General features: G+C 38.2%; 1 protein-coding gene across 1 annotated transcript in view; it reads right to left on the bottom strand.

The window, feature by feature from the left end:
• Window positions 1-8,139: 8,139 nt before the first annotated feature.
• Window positions 8,140-17,367, bottom strand: part of chn2 (chimerin 2) — a 347,736-nt gene continuing 338,508 nt past the window's right edge. Inside the window, exons 11-13 of the mRNA XM_048521130.2 lie at window positions 15,671-15,808; window positions 13,948-14,053; window positions 8,140-9,792 (exon numbers count right to left, since the gene is read on the bottom strand). Coding sequence (XP_048377087.1) covers window positions 9,621-9,792; window positions 13,948-14,053; window positions 15,671-15,808 — 416 coding nt within the window. The 3' untranslated portion in view covers window positions 8,140-9,620. The remainder of the gene's footprint in view (window positions 9,793-13,947; window positions 14,054-15,670; window positions 15,809-17,367) is intronic.

Here is a 17,367-nt window from a genome sequence, read left to right as displayed (position 1 = left end):
CTTCAATAGACAGTGTCCACAGCTTTTAGGGTGAGAAAATTCTATTACCTTTTGAATGGATAAATGCTTCCTGATTTCACTCCTAAGGCAACTGCCTCTGATTTTATGATCAATCCCTTGCTTTGTATTTCCCACCTGAAGAAATCATTTATCTGTATCGTGAATCCCTTTATCATTGTAAATGTATCAATTAGGCCTTATGCAATTTATATTCATAATTTAACCCTTTAAGCCCTGGTATCATTCTGATAACCTTGAAAGGGATGCAATGCTTATATGCTTCCTGAGGAAGGAAGCATTGTGATAGCTCAGTATTGAAACAGGGCTAGCCATTTAGATAGCAACCACGCTTGACACAGTGCTACCTTCATACAACTTTTGTATGCAGCTGGGAGGGTTTCACTGACAGAGAAAGGAAAGGAAAATAAAGATAAACAGTAAATGGAAAAAATAATACCAGTAGTTGTGTTTGGACTTCCAGTTGATGCTAGTTCAGTTTTGTTGCTCAAGGGTTCTTATTTATACACAATGTCTCCCATGCATTGGGATTCTCTTCAGCAAAGCAGAGGGCTACTATCTAAGAAAATTCAGATTCTATCCTAGTATCAAAAGATAGCACATAGAAAGGGCATCAGGGCTCTAAAAGTTATACAATTAGTAAATGAAGGGCACGATTGAGAATTAGGCTTTCAGCAGATAAACAGTCGGGTCCGAAAAATTGTTCACTCTTATTCCTCTCCCTTCATTGAGATAATTTGGAGATTTCTGGGTTATTGATGTGAGCTTAACAGTGGCCTTCAACTGGTGATCCCAGGAAACAACGGTAACAGAGCAGGCAGGAGGAATTGGGTCAGGAATCTAAACTCAAGTGCTGCACTAAGCACTCATGCCTGTGCCACTTACAAGAACAAGTGCTGCATGTATGTGGGACCATGACTATATTCATATTTCCTTCCAAGTCAAACACCATACTAACCTGGAAATATATTTCTGTTCCTTGTCATTGCTAAACCACAGTCTTGGAACTCACTCCCTAACAGCAGCATAGGCCTAGCTATACTAGAAGAACTGCAGCAATTGAATTAGGCAAGACTCTATTAGCTTCTGAAATACAATTAGAGCTCAGTAATAAATTCCAGTTTAGCCAACAAAGTTCATATCATGGAAAAGAATTGAAAGAAAGAAATTCCAATTCATTGAATAAAAGGAAATGGTGAGATAGTATCAGGAAAAGCATGGTACAGAAGATCAGATAATAAGGTACTAGTTTACTTGGCAGTTAGTTGTTTTACTTCCTCATTAAAGGGCAACAGGGATTAGCAGATGCTTAAGGTTTCTCCTGCTAAGATACAGCAAGTGCATTTGAGGCATCAAATGGGCTGATGGACTGATGTTTCTATAAAATCCCTTAGTGCCTTCTAACTCTCCTGTAGGAAAATGTCACTTGCTATAAATCTTCATTCTGCATCACACTACTTGAAACAAAATAATGAGTCATACTTAATGGAATATGGCATCTTATAACAAAACACCTCAACATATTTTTCCTGAACATGTTTAAAATATTTTGTGCCTTATTTTGCTGAAGGTTAGAATTGATAATGATGTGGCGAGTGCAAAAAGGCATCTGGATCCTCCAATCCTTAATGATCAACATCACTGTATCTCTTTAACTAAAGAGATTTAAGACTTGACAAAGAAACAAGAGAAAAATGGTCGGCAAATTAGAGTGAAAACAGGTAAAGAACACAAAAGTGGGAAGGACTGATTGGTTTAAGGAATGCAGAAAGCAAATAAAAATGAATTTTTAAAAGTCTGAAGGTTCATGAAATACAAGAAAAATGTTTGAAATTTCTCATTTTCACCAGGGAGACCGACTGACTGGCATTGCAATAACAATTTTCAGGATGTTAGAAAGTACTTATATCCTTGATTGCTACCATGCCTTACAAGAAAGATAGGGCTTGTAATGTGATTGTTTTGTGGTGAAACAATGTAAATCAACCGAATTTCTTTTAATCCCTGCATTTGCTGGACAATTGCTGTGTAAATTACAGTGTGCCTTTTTCATGCAGCATTATTTCTCCATCAAGATTTGCCTAGTCCATTTCTTTAATAAAGTAAGTTGATTGCAAGCTTGCATTTCAGTGAATTGTAAGTTTCAGAATAAAACCATTTATACCAATACTTACCTGCAATACCATTTATTCCTAGAGGTGGTGCTGTGACAGGATTTATAATGGTAAATGATCTGCAGTTCAACATTGACTCAAACGGTCATGCCATTCTTGTGCTTCTGTGAAATCTGTGTTAATGAATAATCTGAAGCAGTGCCATTTTGTTGGATGATTAATGCAAGCTTTTTAACATATCTCTGGTGGCTCCACTGTGTTGCTTAAGCTTTCTACGGAATTAGATGTGAAATTTTCTTTTGCTGAATGATATCTTACTTGTTACAAAGATGATTTACTCCCAGTTATCAAAAGGATTTTTTTTTGGAGTTGTGAAGGATTTCCTCCCTCTCTCCACCCCACACCCCCTCCACTTCTCTCACAATCTCACTCTCATCACTCAAAGTTAAAAGATCCTTTTCCGTCTCCTCTTTATTGGCGTCATACCGTTATGAAGTTATGTACAGTAATCATGAATTTGAAGGTAGGAAACTGGAATTTTGTTTGTAGAACATGATAAGGGAGAAGAGTGCATGGTTTCTTTAAGAGGTAAAGCATAGAGAGTTATACAGGGAAAAAAATGTGTCTGTATGTAGCTGAAGATGTACAGCCTGTTCTGAAATGGAAACATATATCAATTGGTTGTGTGATTGGAAACCTTAGGCTTGTTCCGAAGTTTTGGCAACTAGCTAGAATCAGCCAATAAATTTAAACCAAACACTTAGAAATCAAAATCCAATTGAATTTAAATCTGATGGTTTTGACAAACTCAGACCAATGCTATTGTAAGAAAATTGATATGTTATCCAAGGTATACAAGGAGAGGGTTTTTGAAAATCAGGGTGACAGCAAACCACTATCTGAGAAATAAGCATCTAGCTCTCACAAGAAATTGCTAAGCTCTCTAAGAAAGCACCATCTATCCATAAAAGATATTATGGCACTTCTAGCTAAGAGTCCTCACAGAAGACTTTACAGCCAGATCAGTGGAATGAAGGTGTTTATGACTTGAGTACAACAGAAGAAAGGTGCATAGACTTTGAGAGATTGCATTTTAATTTATTTTCTTATTACTTGGGTTTATTTAAGCAGGACTTCTGTTTAATGAAAGCGTACCAGTAGAATTTAGTTCAGTGTAGGGAATAGTTAGTAGTTAAGGGGAAATTGTTTGGTTTACATAGAACATAGAACAGTACAGGCTCTTTGGCCCACGATGTTGTGCCGACCTATTATCCTACTCTAAGAACAAATTACCCTGCATACCCTACATGTTACTATCATCCATGTGCCTATCCAAGAGTCACTTAAATATCACTAATGTATCTGATTCCACTACCGCCACTGGCAGCACATTCCACGCACCCACCACTCTGTGTAAAGAACTTACCTCTGACATTTCCCCTATACCTTCCTCCAGTCACCTTAAAATTATGCCCCCTTGTAATAGTAATTTCTGCCCTTGGAAAAAGTCTCTGACTATCCACTCCATCTATGCCTCTCATCATCTGCACACCTCTATCAAGTCCCCTGTCATCCTTCCTCACTCCAATGAGAAAAGCCCTAGCTAACTCAACCTTTTGTCATAAGATCTGTCCTCCAGTCCAAGCAACATCCTGGTAAATCTCCTCTACACCCTGTCGAAAGCTTCCTCATCCTTCCTATAATGAGGCAACCAGAACTGAACACAATATTCTAAGTGTGGTCTAACCAGGGTTTTATAGAGCTGCAACAATACCTCATGGCTCTCAAACTCAACTTCCCTGCTAAAGAAAGCCAACACACTATATGCATTCCTAACAACCCTATCAACTTGGGTAGAACCTTTAAGGAAACTATGTACGAGGACTGCAAGATCCCTCTGTTCCTCCACACTGCCAAGAATCCTGCCATCAACCCTGTATTCTACATTCAAATTTGACCCTCCAAAATGAACCACTTCATACTTTTCCGGGTTGAATTCCATCTGCCACTTCTTTGCCCAGCTCTGCATTCTGTCAATGTCCTGCTGCAACCTACAACAGCCCTCTACACTATCCACAATTCCACCAACCCTTGTGTCATCAGCAACCTTACTAACCTACCCTTCCACTTCCTCAACCAAGACATTTATGAAGATAAATGTTGTTAGTAATTCTGTTGATTTGTTTACTGCTGGGGTTAAATAAACAAATTGTTACTTATAAAATGAATATCAGGGAGTTTTTTACATGTAACCACTCTTTTTAACAACTAATACAGGCAAGGCACGCTTCATCGGGTGTTTCAGGTTTAATTATAGAAAGGAACCTCTGCTCCTACCATAACAGACTGGGGGCTTGTGTTTTGGTTTAATTATCAGAGGGTTTCAAACTCTTCTCCATAACAATACTCAGCACCAACAACTGCCAATTTCCAGGTGCCATCCAACATTTCATCTGCTTCATCCTCGACCACAACATCTTCACCTTTGACATTCAAACTGTTCATCGAGACACATGGAACAACAATGTGGACCACAGTAGCACCCCTATATTCCAGGGTTTTCATTGGCACAATTTTGAGCAAGACTTTTTTTCTGCACAGAACCTTTGACCAATGCTATACACCAGACACATCTACATTTTGTTTGTTTGGACTCACAGTGAGGAATCACTGAAATGACCACACAACGATATCAAAAGTTTTATCCCATTGTCAGACTTACCATGGCCTACTCTTCAGAATCAGTCTCATTCTTGGACCCACACATCTCCCTCAAGGACAGACACCTTAGTACTTCACTCTACCACAAGCCCATGGATAATCCCATGATGCTGCACTTCTCTAGCTTCCATCTGAAACACGTTAAAGAAGCCATCCCCTACTGACAAGCCCTGCATATACACAGGATCTGCTCAGACAAGGAAAAACATGACAGTCACCTAAAGATGCTGAAAGATGCCCTTATAAGAGCAGGAAGTGATGCTCAACTCATCAATCTCCAGTTCTGACTACAATGACCTCCTCAGAAAACAAACACAGAATATGACCTATCGAATACCCTTCAAAGTCCAGTACTTCCCTGGAGTGAAGAAACAATGCCATGTTCTTTGCAACCTTCAACATGTCATCGATGATAACAAACATCTTGCCAGGGTCATCCCACTTCTCATTGTTTGCAGAAAACTAGCCAGCCTTCAGGACAACATTGACCATAACACTACACAATCCTGCTATGACAACATCTGCAAGACATACCAGACTATTGACATGGATACTAGCATCACATGTGGGAACACCACCCACCACATGCAGAGTAAGTACTTAAGTGACTCAGAAAATGTTGTCTACCTCATACGCTACAGGCAAGGATGTCCCGAGGCATAGTATACTGGCGAGACAATGCAGACACTATGACGATGGATGAATGGACACCGTGTGACAATCATCAGGTAGGCTCCTACTGTTCCTTCCTAGTGGGGGAAGACCTCAACAGTCAAGGACATTCAGCCTCCAACTTTCAGGTAAGCATCCTCCAAGATACACAACATAGAATTGCCGAACAGAAACTGATAGCCAAGTTCAGCACCTCTGAAGACAGCCTGAACTGTGATCTTGGGGTCATGTCCCTACATGTAATCCCACCATAAAGTTCTGTAATTGTAAAATCTTCATTACTGTCCTGTTTGACACCTTGATAACTTGTTATGATTGCTCCAATTAATTTGTGCAGTTTTGGCTTACTTGTTACATTGGTGACACCCTTGGTATGTGACTCATATCTATCGTGTTATTCCAACCATTTGGTTTGTTTCCAGCACCACCTTATTTTTAACTTAGTGTAATTATCTCTCTGCCTTATTTAATCAGATAGTAGGTCATCGCTTTGTTTGTTATTCAGCTATTGACACTTTACTCAATCCATTTGACACTTTTGATCGCCTAACAGAGACTTGTTATTCAACCTGTTGATACTGCATTCACGCCATTTGTATGATCTTTTGATTTCTCTGCCTATAAATTCTGTGCCTGTGAGTTTCTCTTCACTTCACCTGATGAAGGAGCAACATTCTGAGTGCTTGTTATTTCAAATAAACCTGTTGGACTATAACTTGTGTTGTGTGACTTCTGACCTTATCTGCCCCACTCCAACATCAGCACCTCCACATCATTCTTTATTGGGAGATCTTTTCCAATCCTGAAGTTAAATTTGAAAGTAGAAAGTTAGTGATGGTGTTTGTTTGGAATGCAAAAATGAATCATTGCACACTTAGGTCCACTTCCAGCATCAAAGAGTTTGTTCTACACTCATGGAGAGAAAACCTTGGGCAGTGCAGAGGCGTCTCCACTGAACAATGGGACATGTCCACTTTTTTTAAAATGAATTTGCTTTTAGATTGCCCTTGGCTGTGATTAATCAATCATTATTAATTGATTAAATACACATCCAATCAAGTTAATCATGTGACTGATAAGTGCATGGACAGTTTTACATAATCCCATTAGATTAGAACGTTATTAGATCCCCTTCTCACTTATCCTTGGGCCTTCACAATATATCAAGTGTCTTCAACTACATGCCAGATAGCCTTCATTTGCTGAAAAGAGGGTTCTCTTCAATCTACCCTAAACAAATTCTTCTAGTACCAAATGAGAACGGGAGGCAGTAATAATAGTCACCGACGTACTGGAGAAACAGTTGTGAGAAGGACTGTTTCACACACTCCACAAAAGGGAAGGCATAACTAGGGCCCATAATCATTTTTTTAATACGTAAATTGAGACAGTTGAAGGAGAAATTATTCACTAAGAATGAACAGGGTCAAGCAGAGGAGGGTGGTGGTGATTGGACTGCTCAGGTCTCAAAGAAGTGAAGACACCCAGACTATGCTGTGGGGAAGTAAGCTGTAGATGTGTAGTGAAGAGTTGGTGGTTACAACCAGAAAACTGGAAATTGTTAAACTGACATAAACCATCAGAAGACTTATGAATGTGTTTGGGAAAACAGTAAACAAAGGGAGAAAAAGAGAGTCAAGATGGGGAAAAATGAAGTAATTTCAGTAGGGCAGGAACAGGTTGAAACTATGGGTCTGCAAGGGCAGCCCTGTTTGTGGAGTTTGGTAAGAAGGTAGAGTGGGCTGTATAAAGTGGAAAGCAGTGGAGGGAAGATCTTCAGAGGAGGTGATGTCAGTGACAGTTGAAACAATGGCTTGATGTTCAGTCCTGTAGTCGCAGTCTAGCCGGAGATAGGAAGCAATGTGTCCTACTGCCCTACACCGACCCCACCAACTCCCTAATGTCTGCATCTTGTTTTTCATGACTCTGCTTTCAGTTAGAACACATCTTTATTATCACTTACTCTGGATCTACTCCATGTTTTCTCTATAATATCACCACTCCTTTGTCTTTTCTTCTTTCAGTTTAAGATTTCTCTGGCCTGCATTTCTGTTCCAAATGCTCTTCTTGACCTCTCATTGCTTTATAATGTCATTCGTCTTTAAACATCATCTGGTTCTGTCTACACAGCTTCTGAAAGGCCTGCTGAGTTTCTCCAGACTTTGGGTTAATATTAACGAGAACACAGAAGAACTGTCCTGCTTTGTTTTGAATAGTCATAGAGTCATACAGTATGGAAATAGACAAATGGTCAATCAGTCCATGCCAAACATAATCCTAAACTAAATTAATCCCAACTCCCTGCTCTTGGCCCATATTCCTCCAAACCTTGCCTATTCACGTACCTACCTAAGTGTCTTTTAAACATTGTAACTATGGCACTCAGAGTGGCAAATAGGATTTCAGTTTTCATGATTCAACGAAGAGGCAGTAATACCTACAGTGTAGCAGACATACTGTGCTGAGGTATCAGACTACGTGTACACTGTTTCAGAAGTGGCAAAACAAAATGCACAGCTGAGCACTGAATCTTGCAACAAAATGTTTATCTTCATGTAAAAAGTTATACCTTAATCAATTGGCATGGCATTAGAAAATTTCACTAAAGATCAAATCTTTCTTTGTCATTTATTGATAAAAGTCAGTAACTTGTTGGATTTAAATTTAATAGTACATTTAATAAATTTTTCACAGTACATTGTTTAATTTACAAAGTAAATCTGGCATCATTTTACACATTCATTGATGAGAAATAAAATAGCCAAAAGCTTTTGAAGCAAAATATTTTAAACAGAGGTACCAGTGACTATGCTCAGTTCACTAAACAATGCAAATTTACATCTCAGAAGAATTTTAAAGTTATCTATTAAACATTTGCAGCATTTGATTTAGTTAAAACATATAATTTGCATTTGAAAACTATCAAAATTATATCACAGAACACTTCTTAAAACATTTTCAATCTACTTTAAATATATTTGTTTGAAAGGGATGAGTTAACACCACCAAGGGAACCACAGAAAACTATTAATATGCCACTGCAAAACATGAAAGGATTGATAAGTTTTCTCTAACCAAAATGATGTATGAAAGAAACTTGCGAAGAAAGTATGAAGTTCAACAGTTTTGAAATGCAGCCCACATGGCCCATAATAACCAGGAATATAGCTAATGTTCACAAGGAAAAATAAAATGGAAGAAATACAGAAGATCCTTCCTTCTTAATTTGGCAACGTTCTTCTATCATTACCAAAATGATAACTAAACACAGCTATATACATATATACAAATTAAATGCTTTCCATTCATTACTCTGGCAGTCATAAATACAGCAATGTGAAAATTAATTCAGTTCTCATTGTGAGCTGAATGTAAATACAATGGGGAAGTTTTGGGCAGAAAAGGGCAGAAGTGTACAATGATAATTAAAAATTACTGTTTGAATATCATCTTTTCACTGCTGCGTGTGACCGGCATTATTTCCTGTAAGTATTGCAAAATTGATCATTTCTCGTATATTGATAATTTGTTATATGTAGCACAAATTTCTATTCAAGTTAATGGACAATGATTTTTTGAAAATGTATAGGTATAAATTAATTGATATGCTAATGTATAGACACTTAGTGCAATTCAAAATTCTGTGATGTATTTCGGAAATGAAACAGGTAAACAATATAATTATAACTTTAAAAAAAAACACTAATTCTGCACCAAGCTAACTTTGGAGTGGAAATCTGACTACTGGCTTTACCAAAGGAGGATATTTGTCTTCGATTTTAAAAAGCAAGATATCAACTCTGTAGCTTGTGGTAGTCACACACCAGTTTTACTTAAGAGTTATGTTATACAGCAAAAACTATTTTTGTGGGAAAACATATGGAATATTAGGATAATCCTTCCCAACCTCAACTCTTAATTAAACATGTACTGCCTAACAAGCAGGCTACAGGAAATGTTTTAGTACTCATCTGCAGCATCAGACTTAAGCTTACGTAGCCAATTGTGCAAGGAGATAGTAGCACCAGTGCCATTTGCAGCTAAGTCACAAACAGCAACTACAATGCTGGTGTTACTTCATATTGTTTTCTTCTCTCAGAACAATACATCCTCATTTTCAATCAAGAGTTGAACAATCAGTCTCTGGTATCGCATATCATTCAAAGTTGCCAGTGTATTTTGTTCAGGGGGTCGCATTAATGTAGGCCCAAACACAATTCCAAGGTTTTCAGCATTCATCAAGTTGTCCTTTCCAAACATAGTTACCCTATAAAGAATGGGATCAATCTGTTAGATACATTTGTGATTAAACAACACTCCAATACTTTTCAACGTCTATACTTTGTTATATATTTGTATTGTTTCAGGTAAGGTGGAAACTTTCATAAGCCTAAACTAAGGCTCTCATGTTGTTTAAAAGTAGCAGCGGATTTTCAATACATCAACAAATACAAATTCAGTGAAAAACCTAGAAAATTTATAATTGTGACGGAACACAAAATTAACTTTATTTCACAGATTTCTAAATTCTCTTCCTTTCAATCAATATTTCAGCAGTTTGTAATAAAATTATACAGTTTCCAGTTCAGGCCTCATACGAGGTCAGAAGGTGTGAGATTAGCAATAAAATAATAGTATAGGATTATGACCAAAACAAAGAACAGGCAATACAATAAATATTGACTTAATTTTTTGCCAGCCCATTACACTTTTTAGTGGGAAGTCCTAAAATGTTGTTTGAGGGCAGAAAAGGTTTGCTTTTTAGCTACTGTATTAATTAGAAGTTTACTAAGTTGGTAAGTTTTCACACAATTGCACATATCAATTAAATAAGGTAAAAAATTATTTGACCAGCCATGATTATCAGTTTAGACACTGAACAGAAGTGTTTATTGTCACAACTATGATGAATCACATAGCACGTGATTTTCTCTAAGATGTAGGACAATCAAACATAGTGGCAGCACATAACAGCATAACACACTACCTGCAGCTTTTTTTTAGTGAATGCTATTAAACAAATGCCAGAAGGGAAAAGAGATAAGGTTGATGGATAATCATTCAAACTAGTTGTACTCAACAAGCAAACCAACAACTGATACAAGCCATAAAAATACACATGTTAGTAGCTCACTTTCTAAGAAAAAAGATACATGCTAAATGTCAAAAACAAACGGTCACATGCACATGGATATGCATGGCACTAAAGATAAGAGATGCAAATCATACACTGATAATTACTGTGAATCTGATTGCTCAGCAATATGGACCAACAAAATATGTTACATCACAAAGAATAGTTGTTTCATACAGTCATAGGTGTTCAGATATATAACTGATTTTCAGGTTAATGCATTAACTGCTTTTAGTTTAGTAAGCTTAGAGTGCTGGAAGCATAGATTCTACTTCATGAATCACAGGTCCAACAGGTTTATTTGAAATCACAAGCTTTCAGAGTGCTACCCCTTTGTCAAGTGAAGTAAACATCATAACTAGATAGTTGTAGGTTGGACACCTATGAATTGAATCATCAACACTGGCTGGAACTTTATGTCCCCTTTGTGGGTAGATTGGTATTAAGTATAGTGGTGTAAAATTAAGCAGGAAGGCAGGAGGGTGCAGTGGTTGTTGTCCCCATTGGAATTTTACTAGGTGCAAAGGAGGTGTTTTGGGTGGCTTGTCTGCTGTAAAGCCAACTGAAAAACTAAGCTGGCCTCTTAAGGGCCTTCTCCAGCCACTGTTGACATTTTACTGGTGTTGAGGAGGGAGGGGGCCCTTGCCAATTAGTGAGGTCACTACATATACTTTAACAGGGGAAATTCCTCCTGTTTGGGCAGCCTATGCTCCACTAAGGGTCTTTCAATGTTACAGGTTGTCCATGCTTGCTTAATCCCAAATGGCTCCTCTAACACCGAGTGAGCCATTAATCCTTACTCCTGCTGACTATCTGATTCTTCTGACATGCCCATCCCACTTACCTAGTGCTACGATGCTGCTTCTAGCCATGAGTTTACTACAGACCCTGCAGTGGCCACTGATCTCAGTAGCATTCTTGAGACTGAGGAGCTGCCAGCTGTCTAACTGGCCAGCAGCTCTAGGGGGTGGAAGGAATTGTCTGATGCTGACAGAAGTCCTGGTCTTGGGCAACTACAACAAAGTAAAATAACACAGATACTAGAAAGCTTGAATTAAAACAGGACGTTGTGGAAAAACTTAACAGAACTCACGATGAACTCCGTGATTGACCTGAAATGCTATCTTAGTTTCTCTCCATAGATACTGCCTGACCTGTTAAGTATTTCCAGCATTTTCTGTTTTATTGCCTTAGGCAAATAATTAACTAATTATGTGGGGACTGTAAAATCCAGCTCTGGCCTTCAAGGCCAGCCCTGCAGCTGCCAGGCAAGGCTACAACGTCCGAGTTTCTCTCAGTATTCTCGTTGAGATGCATTAGAATTACATTTATATCTACTCTCCATTTTCCCCTCAGAATAAAAGACAAACGGAACTCTAGGCTTGTTCTGGTTAGTTGGCTACCCTCAGAGTAGGGTTGGTAACAACTATGGTGATAGTCATGAAAAGCTATCCTGCTCTCCTACAGAAATAATTAATGACTACTCTCGTGAATAAAAAACAAAATGAATTAAGAATTTAGATAAAAATGTTTTGAAATTCATATTTTCTTAAAACAGTGCCTCTGATTAGTGAGGATAATTTCATGAAAATAAGTTCAATAATTTTTCTAAAATAAAAAGCATTTTTTTGTTGAAATATTTGGTCAATGAAAGCTCCAGAGGAATTATTTTAAACCATAGGGATGCAAATGTAATGAAGGAGAACAAATGAATCAGAAAAAAAATGACAATCACTAAACTGGTTTGAGCAAATTTAATACATCATTGCAGGTTAACTTCAAGAGCAATGTGCAATGCTAAAATAGTCTCCTGTTAGTTTCTGATTTGTGACATACTATGACAATATTTGTAAAACATGATTTGAAGAATATTTAGAACTGATTAAATAGCTATCAACACATTTTTCATTGTGAGTAGTACTTCATGGAATTGTGCATGTGATTTGATTTTCATCATTAAAAGGAACTGGAATGAATTCAAATACTGCAGAATAATAATTGCAATAAGTAAAGGTACAACACCATATGTAGGTCCTTTAATGCAGAAAAATGTTCTAAAGGACCTAATATATCAGACAAAATTTGACAAAGAGCCACATAAAGTGATTAGTTAAGGTGATCAAAAGATTGGCCAAATATATAAGTTTTAAAGTCCATCTTGAAGGTGGAGAGAGAGATGAAGCAGGTTGAGAGCAAATCCAAGAGCATAAAGCCCAGGCGGGCATAATCAAAAGCTTGAAGAAAATCAGGAGGTCTGCACATGATTCCAGAATTGAAGGAAAGCAGTGCTCTTATGAGATTATGTAGTGGGAGAATTTAGAATAATGGGGAGGGGTGAAGCCAAGAGGGATTTGTATGCAAGGACAGAAATTTGAAAATCAAGGCATTGTTGGACTAGTAACCAATGTATTCCAGCAAACATAAGGTCAAAGAAACAAAGAGCTATAGGTAAATTTACATATTGATCATCTCAGTCAGTCTTGTAATACGGCTTTAGAATGGCTTGTTAGAAGTATTTGCATAATGTAACAGACATTTTGCATAGGATTACCAATAGTTTGGGACTATTGTTGGTGAACTGTCTCCTTATGCTTCCTTGTAATGCATCTTAAAAGCAAAGAAATATTCTATATAATTTCAAATTATCACATTAGATTGTAGGCAACATTCATGGTAATTGTCATGGTAACTCATGTCACCGTAGATGAAGACGTACACAATATGTATGCTCTCATGCTTTATCTGATATTTGTTTTAAAGCTTAACTATGACAACAAAGAGAAGAAAAAATTATTAGTAAATTTTCTTTTAATTTGACCAAAGATTTTTGGAAACAGTCCTATGGTTTCCATTATTCTAGATTTGTGCACTTGATAAACCTGGCATCTGCTGCTTAAAGCCATTGTTGTGTGGATTGAATATTGTGTATTAAAGTGAAATATACATTTGCTGTACTGAATTAGTTCACATGTTCACAAAGAATATGGACAAATGTTGAGGTCAAAGCAAAATGAGATCTCCATTACCATTGAATTCAATTGTTTTTGTGTGAATCATCAATTTAGTAGGATTGGTAATTTACTGCAACATTGAATAGTTGTGTAAACATCAGTGCAGATTATGGATCAGTCAGATGAAGTTTGAAGAACTTGATTAAATGTTGATTTTTTTAACCCAAGGAGTTTGCATAATTTTGGTGCATTAACCCTTTCCCTTTTCTAAAATTAAATGATTAATTCTTTTCAGGTGAATGCAGAAATCATCCCTCCAGGATAAAAGCGAGGTTACCTTTTCAGATGAGTCATCAAGTGCCTCAGTGTCTCATAATGTGCAGGAGGGAGTAACATTAAGGAATCATTGATGGCCTCCAGTCTGTCATCTGGGTTAATGATTTCTAATTGAGAGCAAATACACAATAGTCATAAAATAAACATTGATGAATTTTATGTCGGGAGCTGATCCTCTTGCCCTCAGTTGAAAACTAGGTTGAACACCACGCTGAATTTAGCTTTGCTGCCACACAGTGATAGGATGTTAGAGGGGTCTAAATGAGACTAATTTAGGACTTCCACTCTTCAGGGACAAGAATTACCACCCTTGCAACTGTTGACTAATCTGCTGTGATTGGAGTCTCCAGGAAATAAGAACATGGATGCATGACTTTAAATCAAGGCACAATGGTTGGAGAGAGATTAAATTTCCCCATGGAAGGCTGGGTGGTCAGGCTTTAAAGGCCAAGGGGAAATACAGAGGCAGGGCACCTCTGGGGTGTTCCTGATGGGCATATGCTACCCCAATATCCCTCCAAAGAAAGTTACCTCTGTCCATTCCTGTCCATCTTTATCTCTACAGTGAGACCTGGTCGACTGCCTTCCTTCTGGTTTCTCCAGCCATGTGTATTATTGTGGTGAGGCAAATAGAGTTCTTAAAACAGCTGTTAATTGACTACTTAAGAACTTAGACAGGCCTAATTTCTTGCTGGGGTACAGGTGAAAGTGTGCCACTGTGCTCTCAGATACCTCACTCCTATAATCAATATTCAAGCAGCAGATGTAAATCTATTGTCAGGCTATCTGAGACAGCCTGAGGCATGACATTTTTAGAGATGGAATAGAAATGACTAGATTTCCTGTTATGCTTTTCCAGTAAGCATAGGAGTTGGCTAAAGATCACACAGGGTTAGGAGTAACATGTTAGCTTGGATAGATGGATGGCTGCCAACAGAAAGCAGAGTGCTGAGATAAGAACATGTTTTCTGGTTGCTAAGGTGCAACAAATAGGGGTGTCGTAGGGTTCGATCCTCGGGCCTGAACTATTTACAAGCTATATTAATGACTTGGTTGGAGAAATGGGTGTATAATAGCCAAATTTGCAGATTACATTAGTTGGGAAAATAGGTTGCAAAGAAGATGAGCAATTTAAAACAGAAAGGAGGAGAAATTACTCCTCCAAGGGTTGTGAATCTCTGGAACTCACTGTTCCAGAGTACGGTAGCAGCCATGACAGTGAGTACATTTAAGGAGGAGAAATTGAGGGTAAAAGGATAATGGGGAGAGGGCAGGAAAGTGGAGTTGAGATGAGATCTGCCATGATGTATTAAATGATGGAGCAGGCTCAATGCGCTAAATTGCCGTCTCCTGCTCCTAGTTCTAATGTAAACTGTGATGCCCTTTGACATTCGAATTGACTGTCAAAACACACTGCTTAGGCTTAGCCGCCCACCTGTGCTGGACCTTTGAGATGTGGCACTGAGCATCTAACTGTTGAATCATAGCTCCACCTGGAACAAACTGTCACACTGTGAGGTAACAAAATTAGTGAGATACAGAAGAATTACTCTAGTGATCTTTGTTTGCAGCTATTTTTTTGACAAAATAGCTTTAAAAATTAAAAATGCATGCAATATCGGAATTAGCATTAATACAGAGTATCCCTATCTCAGTATCTTGTCCATTATTCATCAGCTCCATTTGTCCATTGGACAGGATCTTAAAATTCACGTGATACTTACTGGCTGCTTCAATGAACTTTTGATATGAATCATAGGTGATGACAGGAATAGGCAAATCCCTAAAGTACAGTTTAAGTGCACCGGCAATGATGTTGATGTCTGCATATGCAGTAGCAGAGATGTCAGCTTTGTCACCATCTAAAAAGACAACATACTACAATAAAGAAAACTACTCAAATCTTACACAAGTTGCCTTAAAAAGAATATGAGCTACTTATCATTCTTTCAGAACTTCATACAGATAAACAAAACAATCTTAGTGATGGGCAGAGATTTGTTCCCTCTGCAATAACTACTAATTTTGTTTCCTTGTTTGAACACCTGAATGATCATTTTACCAGCCTTCAAGAGACAACAACTATTTTGCCACTCCAGAATCTGAGCTCAAAGTCCATGGCTGATACTTCAGGCTAGTACTGAGGGAGTGCTATCCTGTGTTAAGCTGAGCCTTCAACTACCTTCTCAGGAGGCTGTAAAATATCTAATGCATTACTTTGAAGCAGACTTTGGGAGTTATCTGCAGTGTCCTGGCCAATATTTACCCCTCAATAAACAGCATAAAAACAGATTATCTTAGTCATTATCATTTTGCTACTGTGGCAACTTGCCATGTGTGCAACTGTACATTAACATTCATTGACAGTTCAAGAACTGCGCAAAATTTAGTTCTTCAGAAAATGTGTAAGAAGTAATCTAGTACGTATGCAAATTCACCCAATATCTCCAATAAGGGATTCTACTCGAAAATTAACCGGTGAAGGGGAGCTTGTAATAGACAGCAATTAAATTCCCCTATCCGTCCCCCAAGGCTTTAGTTGAGATAGTAAGGTCTTGTGCGAGACTGCGGCCAACTACTGGTGGTAAATACAGGTAAGCCACCTAACTCCATCTGAATCGTCTATGACCCTAACCAAACAAAAATCCATCAGCCTGCCCAGGTTTTCTCAGTAGCTGCTAGCCATGATTTGCTGCAGCAACTCTGCGACACTATCCAGTACCATAAGAGAAAAGGAGATGCCAGCGAGCCCAGCTATGAGCCTGTCAGTCAGGAGCAGCTGAAGAGAGCTTGGCAACCAGTAAAGAAGCTCAGTCTCATTGAGCAATTTGAGGTGAACCCCAGCAGAATAGGGCTCTGCGGACCCAATAAGAATGCCAATAAGCTGTGACCATGATGCAGACAGGAGCAAGGGGTAGCTTTAGCAGGCAGCATAGAACACAATATCCCAAAGACCATGTCAAAGTCCAAAGAAACAGCCACACCACCCCACCCCACCCAACAGACACCCACCCACACAGCCCTCACTCTGCAAACAGGCATCCAGTGCAGCTTCACTCCTGGCGAGCCCATCACAGGAGAAATTGTAAGTTCAATGTTATATTTTTTCTTTTATATTCTCAAATTGGTAAATGAAATGTCTGTCAAAATAAAATCAATGTAGGAATAAAGCTACTTGCAGCATTTCTCAATTTAGAGAGTACAGATGTGTTTTACCTATTCTCATTTGCTATGTAAGGCCCTACAAAGCCTATCTCTGATTTTAATTTGATTCCTCTGGAACAGAGCACTCAAAAATTACTTTCTATGAGAATTAATACTGAATTAAAGTTGTGATTTTCAGGTACACAACCCTGATGTTAAGTGAGGATGCCCTGGAATTGAACTGTGGTCAAATAGTGTATGGAGTTTCATGACAGAT

This window comes from Stegostoma tigrinum, chromosome 2 (assembly GCF_030684315.1).
Source record: "Stegostoma tigrinum isolate sSteTig4 chromosome 2, sSteTig4.hap1, whole genome shotgun sequence".
NCBI lineage: Eukaryota > Metazoa > Chordata > Chondrichthyes > Orectolobiformes > Stegostomatidae > Stegostoma > Stegostoma tigrinum.
Note: the sequence above shows the minus strand (reverse complement) of the source record. Positions and strands in the feature narration are given on the sequence as shown.